Source organism: Pseudoliparis swirei, chromosome 21, assembly GCF_029220125.1.
Source record: "Pseudoliparis swirei isolate HS2019 ecotype Mariana Trench chromosome 21, NWPU_hadal_v1, whole genome shotgun sequence".
NCBI lineage: Eukaryota > Metazoa > Chordata > Actinopteri > Perciformes > Liparidae > Pseudoliparis > Pseudoliparis swirei.
In genome coordinates, this window is record NC_079408.1 from 1,075,524 (window position 1) to 1,090,523 (window position 15,000).

A 15,000-nucleotide genomic window follows, 5' to 3' on the forward strand; every position below is an offset into this window, starting at 1 on the left:
TATACATATACGTATATGTATATACATACATATATATATATATATACATATACATATATGTATGTATAGGATGGATCCCAAGAGGAAGAGGAGGAGACTCACCTGGTAGAAAAGGCGAAGGTGAGCATCATGAAGCTGAGCTGGATGAAGAAAACTGAAACAAAGAAATACATTTTAATATGTCTAATGTTTAAATATTCAATGAACACACACACACACTCTACTGACTGATGAGCACCAGCAGCAGCAGGCTGCCGGGCTCCAGCTCGGCGTCGGGGTGGCTGAAGGTGTCACAGAAGGTGGTGTAGATGATCATGAGGAGCACGCCGCTGCTGACGGCGCCGAACGGAAGCTTCCGGCGCTCCAGGCGCTCCCGGAGGAAACCGCGGCACGCCTGACCCAGGACCAGCGGCACTACCACGGTCACGAAGAGCTGAGAGAAGATGGAGGAGAAGGGGACGGAGGACGACGAGCCCAGCTGGAGGAGGACGAGACGCAGCCGCACATGCTCAGTAGGGACCGGCGTTAGCGGAGAGGCTAACGTTAGCGTCTGGGAAAAGGGGAGGGACTTACGAACAGCAGCAGCAGCAGCGGCGTCACCACGATGCCCTGCACACACATTACGAGTTTTACTCTTCATATGTACGCATTATTATTTAAATGTGTGTATTATTATTTATATTCTTTAATAATCATCATTTCTTACCAGGAAGCTTCCAAACGCCGAGTTGAAGATGGCCGCCGCCTCGTTGCCGCCGACGGCCTTGGTGAGAATAACCGCCGAAGACACCGGGGGGGGCATGCAGCTCACCGTCTGGAGGCTGCATCACGGCCTCGGGAGGAAGAGGAGGGGGAGGAGGAAGAGGAGGAAGGTGAAGAACCATCATTTGTGCCATTGAGAATATTTATCTTTCTTCTACCGCCTTCAAGAGGTCAGAGGTCAGGGTCCTTTCAGCTCCGGATTAATCCAGTTATAGATGTTGATGAAGACGAAACCAAGAAGGCGACGGGCACATTTTTTAAATATGTATATATATTTTTATTTTAGATTTTTATAAATTACATATATGTGTAGAATTTGTTTATATATTTTTTTTAATGTAAAATCAAAAAATATTAATTTTAATTAATTACTTTAATTAATTGTAATTTTTTTTTTTTATTCCTAAGAAAATGTATATTTAAAACAAATTTAAATAAAGTTTCAATAAAAAAATGAAAAAAACGTTTGTAATAAATATTGCATTTTATTTTCTCTTTCAGGCCGTTGAAGCCTACGTAGCGGCCTGTCCCTGAATTTTATTTGTATATGTATATGTATATATCATTTTATTTTAGATTTTAAAAAATTATATATAAGTGTCTCTACATTTTTTAAATATATATATTTATTTACTTTTTAAATGAAATTATATCTATATAGAATTTTTTTTAATGTAAAAATAAAAAATAAATAATTTACATTTTTTTTCTTTAATTCCTAAAAAAAACATTTTAAAAAAGTATATATATATATATAAATAAAAAAGGAAAATAATAAAAGAAAATTAAAAGGAAAAAACTCATTTTGGGATGGCGACGACAAAAAACCACGATGCAGTCCACAAACTAAATGGTCTATAACCTGAATGAGGATCTTTGTGTTCGCACATAACTCTGCTTTCAGGTGCAGTCTGAATAATGGAAGGCTTTCATACACACCAGAGACACGCACACGCACACGCACACGCACACGCACCCTACCCTCTGAGCAGCCATTGGTCGATGGTGGTGAGCGCCAGCACTTTGAGCAGCAGCCAGATGGCCAGCGGGAAGAAGACGAGTGTGAAGGACTGAACGAAGAGGTGGAGGCGGACGTGGAGCAGCGCGCTGGTCAGCTCCTGCAGGAGGAGGAGGAGGAGGAGGAGGAGGCGGCGTCGGTCAGGCGCTCAACGCGTCTTTAAATAAAGTTTAACGGGGTCTCCCACCTCTGTTTTCAGGGACAGGCCGCTGTTGAAGAAGATGAGCGAGACGGCGACGTAGGCGACGGTGACCTCCGGCTTCAACGGCCCTGAGAGGAAACAAAATAAAATATTTAATACAAAAGTATTTTTCCTTTTTTATTGACATTTAAAAAAATATATATATTTTTTAGGAATTCAAAAAATATTTTTCTTTTAAGAATTAAAATGTTTTATTAATTTGTGAAAATTAGATGGTGCACGCGCACGCGCGGGAGCGCTGGGTGATTTGTTGACATTAGCCTGAATGCAACGTGTCACTAGCGCCAGGTGAGGGGGGGGGGGCGCATGCGCACAGCTGTGAGGAGAGTCTAACGTTGTACTAAAGAGCCAAACTCCATTTAGGAAACGACACAATATAAATATATAAAGTTATATAACTAATGTGCATCTTTCCTCCGGCCGACGCATGCGCACGGGGAGCCGCGTCGTCGAGGGGGGTCTAGTCGTCCCGGGACGTCCCGGAGCCACACAGTGACAGCGCTTCATTAAACCGTGACATGCTGCGCGCGCACCGGTCCCACGGCGTTGCGTTCAGGGACTCGTGCCTGTCGCTGTAAAGCTCTTAAGGTGAGACTGAGGGGGTCCGACCCCCCGGCCACTCACCGCCTCTGACGCCGAAGCGGGGCTCCAGCTTGGCGGCCAGGATGACCAGCACGATGCCGATGATGAACCACTCCTTCCGGGCCCGGGCCAGGAGGCCCATGCTGCTCTCTCCCGGCTAGCACGTCGCTCCAGGCGGCCTGAGGAGCAGCTCCGAGCGCGTCTTCCTCCGGAGCTTCACGAAACCCGGAGCGGAACAACCGGAACTGCTTCCGCACACGTGACACCGTAAAGACGGAAGTAGAAGCGCAGCTCACATTACCACAAGAATATAATAGATTAGGTTAAATAGAGAAAAGTAAGTATTAGAAGAAATGAAATGAAAAACTAAATTCTATATTTAAAATGAAATATTGCTATGTATTTAAACTAAATATAATGTAACAACTTTGACTTCATAAACACAGTTTGGTAAAATGAGATAATTACCAATAACTTATTGACCATATTAAGAAAAATTCATGAATACATTTTAACACGGTCTAAATTGAATTAATAATGCATATAAATAATGTATTTTATTACAAAAAAGCTTATTAGTTTTGATTTTCACTATAATTCATCAGTTTATCATGTGACAGTGAGACAAATACATATTTATAATAGTCAAATAATATAACTAAACAAAGTAATAAAATGTATAGAGCAGTTTAAAAATATATATATTACAGATAGTGTTTTTTTTAAACTAGAATAATCTAATCTAATTGTCGTGCTGCGTTTACGAGTTTGAGAAAGAATCCCACATATCAGTTGTGTTTGTTTATTCGTCAGCGTTGGAACCCGGAAGTGGAAGCGTCTCTGGACCGAGTCCCCGGCTCTCCTTCCGGGTCAGCAGGCGTTGCAGGGCGGCGCCCGAGGACCCCCCCACGTCGGCGCTGTGGCCGCGGATCAGAGCGCGGGCACGAGCGCACCCCAACCACACCTGACGGGACGCGTTCCAACATGAAAGGGAAATATATATATAAAATATAAATATCTAAAATATAATAAATATATTTATAAATATATAATATATTAAATTATTTAATAGATATTTATAATATATATATATTAAATAATAAATATAATCTAATATATATATATATATATATTATGTATAGTGTAACTTTACCTGAGCTTTCTGCAGCAGAGACAAGTCTCCAAGTTCAGAGGAAAGTTCAAAACTCTGAAGGAAATATTCACTCGCTCTCATGTACTGACCCTAGAGAGAGAGAGAGGGGAGAGAGAGAGACTAAGAGAGAGAGGGGGGAGAGAGAGAGACAGAGAGAGGGGGGGGAGAGAGAGAGAGAGACAGAGAGAGGGGGAGAGAGAGAGAGACAGAGAGAGAGGGGAGAGAGACAAAGAGAGAGAGAGGGGGGAGAGAGAGAGAGGGGGAGAGAGACAAAGAGAGAGAGAGAGAGGGACAAAGAGAGAGGGGGGAGAGAGAGAGACAAAGAGAGAGAGAGAGAGGGGAGAGAGAGAGAGACAAAGAGAGAGAGAGAGACAGAGAGAGAGGGGGGAGAGAGAGAGAGACAAAGAGAGAGAGAGGGGGTGGGAGAGAGAGAGACAGAGAGAGAGGGGGGAGAGAGAGAGAGGGAGAGAGAGAGACAAAGAGAGACAGAGAGTGACAAAGAGAGAGAGAGAGGGAGAGAGAGAGAGAGAGACAAAGAGAGAGAGAGAGGGAGGGGGAGAGAGAGGGGAGAGAGAGAGAGAGGGGGGAGAGAGACAAAGAGAGAGAGAGAGAGACAAAGAGAGAGAGGGACAAAGAGAGAGGGGGGAGAGAGAGAGAGAGGGAGGGGGAGAGAGAGAGAGACAAAGAGAGAGAGAGAAGGTACCAAACGTAATACGTGTGTGTGTGAGAGTGAGTGTGTGTGTGTGTGTGTGTGTGTGTGTGTGTGTGTGTGTGTGTGTGTGTGTGTGTGTGTGTGTGTGTGTGTGTGTGTGTGTGTGTGTGTGTGTGTGTGTGTGTGTGTGTGTGTGTGTGTGTGTGTGTGTGTGTGTGTGTACCCTCTTGAAGTAGATGCTCCCCACACGCAGCAGGGCGTCTGTCAGGCCGCTCTGCTGCCCACTGCTGAGGTAGAGGTCGGCCATCTTCTCCAGACACTGGAGTCTGTCATGTGTGTCTCCCTCACTGACACACACACACACACACACACACACACACACACACACACACACACACACACACACACACACACACACACACACACACACACACACACACACACACACACACACACACACACACACACACACACACACACACAATAAATGTTCGCCCCAGATTCATGTACAGTATGTAGAAATGTATAGTCTGTGTGTGTGTGTGTGTCTGTTTGTGTACCTTGCCAAAGCCTTGTAGGTTTTTCCCAATCCGTCTGCATCCTGCAGCGTGCTGTAGATCTGGATGCAGGACTTGAAGAACTGCACACACACACACAGACACAGACACAGACACACACACACACACACACACACACACACACACACACACACACACACACACACAGGTTTGTGTTTTACAGATGTAATTGATCAGCCCATCAGACAGGAAGTCAGACCGTATTCAGAGACGGACTCATTGTTGGATCTGGTCTTTTAACACGCACACACACACACACACACACACACACACACACACGCACACACACACACACACTCTCACCTGTTGGGCCGTGCAGTGGCGTCCTGCTCTCTGATTGGTCAGGCCCAATTGGTGACACGCCTCTGACTCCAGCTGTTTGTCTCCAGCTGAACACGACAGGAAGTACTTCATGTTTTTATTGAAGTACTTCATGTCTTATTGAAGTACTTCATGTCTTATTGAAGTACTTCATGTCTTATTGAAGTACTTCATGTTTTTATTGAAGTACTTCATGTCTTATTGAAGTACTTCATGTCTTATTGAAATACTTCATGTTTTATTGAAGTACTTCATGTCTCATTGAAGTACTTCATGTCTTATTGAAGTACTTCATGTTTTTATTGAAGTATACTTTAATTTCAAAGTACTTAAAAAAGTATTCTACATCTCAAACACGTATGAAGGTACTTTATACTGTGTTTGCGTATCGGTGTGTACTCACTACTTCTAAACGGTGCACCACGCTCTACTCCTAGTATTGTACTTCCTCCTTTGTGTACTCTGTGTACTGTGTGTCCTGTGTGTGTACTGTGAGTACTCCCTACACTCAGCTGCCGCTGTGTGGCCCTGCTGCAGCAGGTCCAGGGCCCGGTCCAGGTCCAGGTGTGAGGCCTCCAGGTGGGCGTCGGCCATCCGGCTGCAGATCCTCCACAGGGTCCCCCGGACCCGGACCCCCAGAGGCCGGAGGCCCGAGTCCAGCCAGCCGCCCTCATCGGCCTGTAGGAGGCAGCACTGAGCCAGGAGCCGGGCCCGCTGGAGCTCCCCTACACACACACACACACACAGGTGAACCTCTCTGTGTGTGTGTGTGTGTGTGTGTTTACCTCTCTGCAAGTAGATCTCCGCCATGCAGACCAGGGCCTCGGAGGCGTGGCCTGAGGCTCCTCCCCTTTCTGTCTCAGCACAGCTGGTGAAGAAGTGAAGGGCGAGAGAGTCTTCCTCACGAGAAGAGAAGAAGAGGCCGAGGAGGAGGCGCTGCTCACACACCACGGACCAGCAGGCTGCAACACAGGCATACATACACATATATATATATATACACATATGTATAATGTCACGGCGATATTAGAGTGGACCCAAAAGCACGACTCAGACAGGAGTCACAAAGAATACTGTCTTTGGTTGGAAACAGGCTGGGTCAAAACCGGGAGATCAGTCGAAGAAGCAAACAAGTCCAAAAAGGGGCGGGGCAGAGAATCAGAGGTCAGGGCAGGCAGGCAGGGTCAGAACAGGCAGGTCAGGAATATATACTAATAACGCTGGAGAACTTGACACGAAAACACAAGACAATCTGGCAGAGGACAAGTGGAAGTGAGGGAGCTAAATAGTGAGGGACTAATGAGGGGATGGGCTGCAGGTGAGAAGGGCGTGAGGACCAGGTGAAGGGAATGAGGGACTAACGAGGGGAGGGGCTGCAGGTGAGAAGGGCGTGAGGACCAGGTGAAGGGAATGAGGGACTAACGAGGGGAGGGGCTGCAGGTGAGAAGGCGTGAGGACCAGGTGAAGGGAATGAGGGACTAACGAGGGGAGGGGCTGCAGGTGAGAGGGCGTGAGGACCAGGTGAAGGGAATGAGGGACTAACGAGGGGAGGGGCTGTATGTGAGAAGGGCGTGAGGACCAGGTGAAGGGAATGAGGGACTAACGAGGGGAGGGGCTGCAGGTGAGAGGGCGTGAGGACCAGGTGAAGGGAATGAGGGACTAACGAGGGGAGGGGCTGCAGGTGAGAAGGCGTGAGGACCAGGTGAAGGGAATGAGGGACTAACGAGGGGAGGGGCTGCAGGTGAGAAGGGCGTGAGGACCAGGTGAAGGGAATGAGGGACTAACGAGGGGAGGGGCTGCAGGTGAGAAGGCGTGAGGACCAGGTGAAGGGAATGAGGGACTAACGAGGGGAGGGGCTGCAGGTGAGAGGGCGTGAGGACCAGGTGAAGGGAATGAGGGACTAATGAGGGGAGGGGCTGCAGGTGAGAGGGCGTGAGGACCAGGTGAAGGGAATGAGGGACTAACGAGGGGAGGGGCTGCAGGCGAGAAGGCGTGAGGACCAGGTGAAGGGAATGAGGGACTAATGAGGGGAGGGGCTGCAGGTGAGAAGGCGTGAGGACCAGGTGACGGGAATGAGGGACTAACGAGGGGAGGGGCTGCAGGTGAGAAGGCGTGAGGACCAGGTGAAGGGAATGAGGGACTAACGAGGGGAGGGGCTGCAGGTGAGAGGGCGTGAGGACCAGGTGAAGGTAGTGAGAGACTAATGAGGGGAGGGGCTGCAGGTGAGAGGGCGTGAGGACCAGGTGAAGGTAGTGAGAGACTAACGAGGGGAGGGGCTGCAGGTGAGAAGGGCGTGAGGACCAGGTGAAGGTAGTGAGAGACTAACGAGGGGAGGGGCTGCAGGTGAGAAGGGCGTGAGGACCAGGTGAAGGGAATGAGGGACTAATGAGGGGAGGGGCTGCAGGTGAGAAGGGAGTGAGGACCAGGTGAAGGGAACGAGGGACTAACGAGGGGAGGGGCTGCAGGTGAGAAGGGCGTGAGGACCAGGTGAAGGGAACGAGGGACTAACGAGGGGAGGGGTTGCAGGTGAGAAGGGCGTGAGGACCAGGTGAAGGGAACGAGGGACTAACGAGGGGAGGGGCTGCAGGTGAGAAGGGTGTGAGGACCAGGTGAAGGGAATGAGGGACTAACGAGGGGAGGGGCTGCAGGTGAGAAGGCGTGAGGACCAGGTGAAGGGAATGAGGGACTAACGAGGGGAGGGGCTGCAGGTGAGAAGGGCGTGAGGACCAGGTGAAGGGAATGAGGGACTAACGAGGGGAGGGGCTGCAGGTGAGAAGGGCGTGAGGACCAGGTGAAGGGAATGAGGGACTAACGAGGGGAGGGGCTGCAGGTGAGAGGGCGTGAAGACCAGGTGAAGGGAATGAGGGACTAATGAGGGGAGGGGCTGCAGGTGAGAGGGCGTGAGGACCAGGTGAAGGGAATGAGGGACTAACGAGGGGAGGGACTGGGCGTGAGGACCAGGTGAAGGGAATGAGGGACTAACGAGGGGAGGGACTGCAGGTGAGAAGGGCGTGAGGACCAGGTGAAGGGAATGAGGGACTAACGAGGGGAGGGGCTGCAGGTGAGAAGGGCGTGAGGACCAGGTGAAGGGAATGAGGGACTAACGAGGGAGGGGCTGCAGGTGAGAAGGGCGTGAGGACCAGGTGAAGGGAATGAGGGACTAATGAGGGGAGGGGCTGCAGGTGAGAAGGGCGTGAGGACCAGGTGAAGGGAATGAGGGACTAACGAGGGGAGGGGCTGCAGGTGAGAAGGCGTGAGGACCAGGTGAAGGGAATGAGGGACTAACGAGGGGAGGGGCTGCAGGTGAGAGGGCGTGAGGACCAGGTGAAGGGAATGAGGGACTAACGAGGGGAGGGGCTGCAGGTGAGAAGGGCGTGAGGACCAGGTGAAGGGAATGAGGGACTAATGAGGGGAGGGGCTGCAGGTGAGAAGGGCGTGAGGACCAGGTGAAGGGAATGAGGGACTAACGAGGGAGGGGCTGCAGGTGAGAAGGGCGTGAGGACCAGGTGAAGGGAATGAGGGACTAACGAGGGGAGGGGCTGCAGGTGAGAAGGGCGTGAGGACCAGGTGAAGGGAATGAGGGACTAACGAGGGGAGGGACTGCAGGTGAGAAGGGCGTGAGGACCAGGTGAAGGGAATGAGGGACTAACGAGGGGAGGGGCTGCAGGTGAGAAGGGCGTGAGGACCAGGTGAAGGGAATGAGGGACTAACGAGGGGAGGGGCTGCAGGTGAGAAGGGCGTGAGGACCAGGTGAAGGGAATGAGGGACTAACGAGGGGAGGGGCTGCAGGTGAGAAGGCGTGAGGACCAGGTGAAGGGAATGAGGGACTAACGAGGGAGGGGCTGCAGGTGAGAAGGGCGTGAGGACCAGGTGAAGGGAATGAGGGACTAACGAGGGAGGGGCTGCAGGTGAGAAGGCGTGAGGACCAGGTGAAGGGAATGAGGGACTAACGAGGGGAGGGGCTGCAGGTGAGAGGGCGTGAGGACCAGGTGAAGGGAATGAGGGACTAATGAGTGGAGGAGCTGCAGGTGAGAAGGGCGTGAGGACCAGGTGAAGGGAATGAGGGACTAACGACGGTAGGGTCTGCAGGTGAGAAGGGCGTGAGGACCAGGTGAAGGGAATGAGGGACTAACGAGAGGAGGGGCTGCAGGTGAAAAGGGCGTGAGGACCAGGTGAAGGGAATGAGGGACTAACGAGGGAGGGCCTGCAGGTGAGAAGGGCGTGAGGACCAGGTGAAGGGAATGAGGGACTAACGAGCGGAGGGGCTGCAGGTGAGAAGGGCGTGAGGACCAGGTGAAGGGAATGAGGGACTAACGAGGGGGAGGGGCTGCAGGTGAGAAGGGCGTGAGGACCAGGTGAAGGGAATGAGGGACTAACGAGGGGAGGGGCTGCAGGTGAGAGGGCGTGAGGACCAGGTGAAGGGAATGAGGGACTAACGAGGGAAGGGGCTGCAGGTGAGAAGGGCGTGAGGACCAGGTGAAGGGAATGAGGGACTAACGAGGGAGGGGCTGCAGGTGAGATGGTGTGAGGACCAGGTGAAGGGAATGAGGGACTAACGAGGGGAGGGGCTGCAGGTGAGAAGGGCATGAGGACCAGGTGAAGGGAATGAGGGACCAGAGGACCAGGTGAAGGGAATGATGGACTAACGAGGGGAGGGGCTGCAGGTGAGAAGGGCGTGAGGACCAGGTGAAGGGAATGAGGGACTAACGGGAGGGGCTGCAGGTGAGAAGGGCGTGAGGACCAGGTGAAGGGAATGAGGGACTAACGGGAGGGGCTGCAGGTGAGAAGGGTGTGAGGACCAGGTGAAGGGAATGAGGGACTAATGAGAGGAGGGGCTGCAGGTGAGAAGGGCGTGAGGACCAGGTGAAGGGAATGAGGGACTAACGGGAGGGGCTGCAGGTGAGAAGGGCGTGAGGACCAGGTGAAGGGAATGATGGACTAACGAGGGGAGGGGCTGCAGGTGAGAAGGGCGTGAGGACCAGGTGAAGGGAACGAGGGACTAACGAGGGGAGGGGCTGCAGGTGAGAAGGGCGTGAGGACCAGGTGAAGGGAACGAGGGACTAACGAGGGGAGGGGCTGCAGGTGAGAAGGGCGTGAGGACCAGGTGAAGGGAACGAGGGACTAACGAGGGGAGGGGCTGCAGGTGAGAAGGGCGTGAGGACCAGGTGAAGGGAATGAGGGACTAACGAGGGGAGGGGCTGCAGGTGAGAAGGGTGTGAGGACCAGGTGAAGGGAATGAGGGACTAACGAGGGGAGGGGCTGCAGGTGAGAAGGGTGTGAGGACCAGGTGAAGGGAATGAGGGACTAACGAGGGGAGGGGCTGCAGGTGAGAAGGGTGTGAGGACCAGGTGAAGGGAATGAGGGACTAACGAGGGAGTGATCAGAGGCAGGTGAGGGGAGTTGGATTGACGAGATGGTGTGACAGGATGAAAACAACTATTTCAAAAAGGAAGGCGTGGAGCTAAACTGTTACATATATATACACATGTATATATATATATATATACATGTGTTCTCTGCCTGTATATATATAAATATAAATATATACACATATATTTATATCTATATATATCTCTATATACAGGTGTTCTCCGCCTGTACATATATAAATATGAATACATAAATATATATATATGTATCTCTCTCTCTATATATATATATATATAAATATAAATACATAAATAAATATATATATATATATATACCGGTGTTCTCCGCCTCCTCGGCCTGCCTCAGGTGCAGCCTCATGGTCTCCAGTGTCGCCCCCTGCTGGTCGAGGGGCGTCAGGAGCAGCGTGTCAGAACCCGGTTCAGCCGCCGCCCTCCGGTTCCGGTCTGACGTCAGCAGAGAGAAGAGCTCCGAGAACGACCTGCGGACCACGTGACAACATCACGTCGAAACCCGGAAGCAGGTTTGATCACTAGAATTATTAGAATTAAATTATAATCATAATAATAATATGATTATAATCATCATAATAATATGATTATAATCATATTCATATTATTATTATGATTATAACAACACACTTTATTCATAAGGGCCACAGTGAAAACATGAACTCTAAACACATGTCACTGTGACCATTCAAATCATATATATTGATATTACATTTATATCAATATATATATATATACATAATACATATATATTTGCATACATTTTAATAAAAAAGATAGAAAAAGAAATATATACATATATTTATATTTAAACGTGTATATATATTCATAGATATATACATATATTTATTTTTAAACATGTATATGTATATACATACATATACATATATTTATATTTAAACGTGTATATGTATATACATTCATATATATATATTAATATAAATATATACATATATTTATATTTAAATGTGTATATATATGTATATATATATATTCATATATATATACATATATTTATATTTAAACGTGTATATGTATATACATTCATATTTATATATTAATATATATATATACATATATTTATATTTAAATGTGTGTGTATATTTATATATATATAGATGTATATATATATAAATACATATAGAGAGACGTACCTGTAATAGCTGTCTTGAAGCATCTCTACACAGATGTTCTGCTTTAGACTGTTTCTGAACCTGGAGACACGGAAGAGAGGAAGAGGAGGAGGAGGAAGAGGAGAAAGAGGAGAAGGAGGAGGAGGAGATCATCAGCAGGGGTACGAACTTGTTAATGTCCCACAATGCAATACGGCACAAATAAATAAATGGTGAGCCACGAGAGAGTCCTCTTCCTCTAACAGGAGAACATGACAAACAACCAACAACAACCAAACAACAAACAATCAACAACAAACAACCAACCAACAACAAACCGTAACCGTGGACTCACCGCGAGACCTCCGGCTTGGACATCCTCTGATCCGGCCCAGTCTTCATCCTGCTGAACACACACACGACTTCCTGTTGCTGTTAACTGCGCATGCGCATCCTAACGGCTGGATTCCCTCGAACTAACGCGTGAAACTGAAGTTTACACACCTGGTGTGACTCAACGGAGCGCGCGAGCGGCTGGAGCACACGCGCGCACACACACTGATATATACAGATATATATGTGTGTGTACATTTATATATTAACTTACTCTGATCTTCTAAGTTTACTCCGTCGCCGCTGCTGAACAACTTCCGGTGTGACCATGGCAACGCGGACAGGGGCAACCAGAGGCTGCTTTACCCCACGTGACTGCGTCCGTGCACAGAACTAATACCACAGGATATAAATACTATAGATAAATATATAAATATATATATAGATTAAAACAAATAATATATATGTACATATAAATAAATATATATAAAAATATATAACGATAAATATATGAAAATATATAACTAAATATAAATATATATATATAAAAATATAAAAATATATAATATAATAATCAGTAAAATATAGTTAAAGTATTCAAACTATATGTTCATGTAAAAGCAGGATTGTATGGTTGTATTGTGCTGGAGCTACTTTTGAAATAGCAACTAATTATTATTTATTGTAGATTAATCTGCTGATTATTTCCTCCATTATTATTATAAAAAATAGGGAGAATTATGAGAAATCTTCTTCACAATCACTCAGCGTTAGTTTGAGTCTGAACCCTGAACATCAGAACTCACACAGCCATCATTCACTTCGTTGTTAACATCATTTCATGGAGCTGTGACACGTTTTACATGTCAAACGCCCAATTATACATTCACTCATTCATTAATTATGTTTTTTCCCGGTTTTGTGTGAAGAAAAAAAATCACATTTACAAATTAACTACAGTCTTCAAAAGCACCACCGTGTGTCTATGTTGTCCTTTATGAACTAAACGCTTACATTATAACTTTATAAAGTGACAAAAGAGCCACAACTGGTGCACGCGGGGAGGTTGAAGCCTGGAGGCGCGTGCGTGTTGTTCCGTGGTCAGTGTTCACATCTCACATCAAAGCGCCGCAGAGTCCTCGTGAAGCTTCTCGGCGTCTCATTGGCTGTCGGGTCGCTCTCATTGGCTGCGAGGAGATAACGAGCCGGTCGCCATGGAGACGCCCGCGTTCTTCAAATGAAAAGCTTCTTCCCGAACGCGCGAGCCTCCGTCTGATCCCCGCGGTCGGGACCGGAAGTTCTTCCCTTTACACTTTTTTGACTTTGATTTTGGTGATAAAACATGAAGCGTGTTTCTGGAAAACACACGTTAAACAAATGAAACACGTCCGTGACGTCACAGCCTCACGGCTCATGAAAGGAGACGAAGAGAAGGGACTGACACAGACACACACAGACACACACACACACACACAGACACACACACACACACACACACACACACACGTAGACACACACACACACATTGACACACACACACACACACATACACACACACACACACACACAGACACACACACACACACACAGACAGACACACACACACACACACACACACACACACATTGACACACACACACACACACACACACACACACACACACACACACACACACACACACACACACACACACACACACACACACACACACACACACACACACACACACACACAGACACACACACACACACACACACACACACACACACACACACACACACATACACACACACACACACACACACACACACACACACACACACACACACAGACACACACACACACACACACACACACACACACACACACACACACACACACACACACACACATAGACACACACACACACACACATAGACACACACACACACTCACACACATAGATACACACACATAGACACACACACACTCACACACACACTGACTATACGTTTCAACATCTGGGGCTATTGTCTATGTGTCTTTGTGTGTGTGTCTATGTGTGTGTGTATGTGTGTGTCTATGTGTGTGTCTATGTGTCTATATGTGTGTGTCTATGACTGTGTGTGTGTCTATGACTGTGTGTGTGTCTATGTGTATGTGTGTGTCTATGTGTCTATATGTGTGTGTCTATGTGTGTGTGTGTCTTTGTGTGTGTGTCTATGTGTGTGTGTATGTGTGTATCTATGTGTGTGTCTATGTGTGTGTCTATGACTGTGTGTGTGTCTATGACTGTGTGTGTGTCTATGTGTATGTGTGTGTCTATGTGTCTATATGTGTGTGTCTATGTGTGTGTGTCTGTGTGTGTGTCTATGTGTGTGTGTCTATGTGTGTGTGTGTGTGTGTGTGTGTGTGTCTATGTGTGTGTCTATGTGTGTGTGTCTATGTGTGTGTGTCTATGTGTGTGTGTGTGTCTATGTGTGTGTGTCTATGTGTGTGTGTGTGTGTGTGTGTGTGTGTCTATGTGTGTGTGTGTGTGTGTGTGTCTATGTGTGTGTGTCTATGTGTGTGTGTGTGTCTATGTGTGTGTGTGTCTATGTGTGTGTGTGTGTCTATGTGTGTGTGTGTCTATGTGTGTGTGTGTCTATGTGTGTGTATCTGTGTGTGTCTGTGTGTGTGCATGTGTCTATGTGTGTGTGTCTATGTGTGTGTCTGTGTGTCTATGTGTGTGTGTCTATGTGTGTGTGTGTCTATGTGTGTGTGTGTGTGTGTGTGTGTCTATGTGTGTGTGTGTGTCTATGTGTGTGTGTGTGTGTCTATGTGTGTCTATGTGTGTCTATGTGTGTGTGTGTGTGTGTGTGTGTCTATGTGTGTGTGTGTGTCTATGTGTGTGTGTGTGTGTGTGTCT

General features: G+C 47.9%; 2 protein-coding genes across 5 annotated transcripts in view; both read right to left on the bottom strand.

Moving 5' to 3' along the window:
- slc10a7 (solute carrier family 10 member 7) overlaps positions 1 to 2,803 on the bottom strand; it is a 7,206-nt gene extending 4,403 nt beyond the window's left edge. The window contains exons 1-7 of one of the 2 annotated variants that reach the window (XM_056443423.1): positions 2,607 to 2,803; positions 1,968 to 2,050; positions 1,744 to 1,880; positions 707 to 821; positions 574 to 609; positions 229 to 433; positions 103 to 154 (exon numbers count right to left, since the gene is read on the bottom strand). In XM_056443423.1, the coding sequence (XP_056299398.1) occupies positions 103 to 154; positions 229 to 433; positions 574 to 609; positions 707 to 821; positions 1,744 to 1,880; positions 1,968 to 2,050; positions 2,607 to 2,706 (728 nt within the window). In that variant the 5' untranslated portion in view covers positions 2,707 to 2,803. Of the gene's footprint in view, positions 1 to 102; positions 155 to 228; positions 479 to 573; positions 610 to 706; positions 822 to 1,743; positions 1,881 to 1,967; positions 2,051 to 2,606 lie in introns of both variants that reach the window. The other variant, XM_056443422.1, reaches the window with a different exon arrangement.
- A 549-nt stretch (positions 2,804 to 3,352) lies between these two features.
- Positions 3,353 to 12,222, bottom strand: ttc29 (tetratricopeptide repeat domain 29). 3 transcript variants are annotated; one of them, XM_056443408.1, is made up of 10 exons: positions 12,135 to 12,222; positions 11,822 to 11,881; positions 10,974 to 11,137; positions 6,054 to 6,230; positions 5,775 to 5,993; positions 5,251 to 5,336; positions 4,930 to 5,009; positions 4,593 to 4,716; positions 3,718 to 3,807; positions 3,353 to 3,528 (listed from the first exon to the last, which is right to left on the bottom strand). In XM_056443408.1, exons 1-10 carry the CDS (start codon positions 12,179 to 12,181, stop codon positions 3,367 to 3,369), a joined length of 1,209 nt encoding a protein of 402 aa, XP_056299383.1. In that variant the 5' UTR covers positions 12,182 to 12,222; the 3' UTR covers positions 3,353 to 3,366. The 3 variants fall into 3 exon arrangements, with proteins under 3 accessions (XP_056299383.1, XP_056299382.1, XP_056299384.1); XM_056443407.1 differs by having other exon boundaries at positions 5,775 to 6,230; XM_056443409.1 differs by lacking the exon at positions 3,353 to 3,528 and having other exon boundaries at positions 3,722 to 3,837; positions 5,775 to 6,230.
- Positions 12,223 to 15,000: the final 2,778 nt, after the last annotated feature.

Coding starts and splice junctions, on each gene's coding strand:
- ttc29 (XM_056443407.1), bottom strand. CDS start 12,181: ATGAAGACTGGGCCGGATCAGAGGATGTCCAAGCCGGAGGTCTCGCG. Junction 6,231..10,973: donor CGAGGAGGCGGAGAACACCG/GTATATATATAT, acceptor CCTGTGTTGCAG/CCTGCTGGTCCGTGGTGTGT. Junction 5,337..5,774: donor CCACACAGCGGCAGCTGAGT/GTAGGGAGTACT, acceptor TGTCGTGTTCAG/CTGGAGACAAACAGCTGGAG.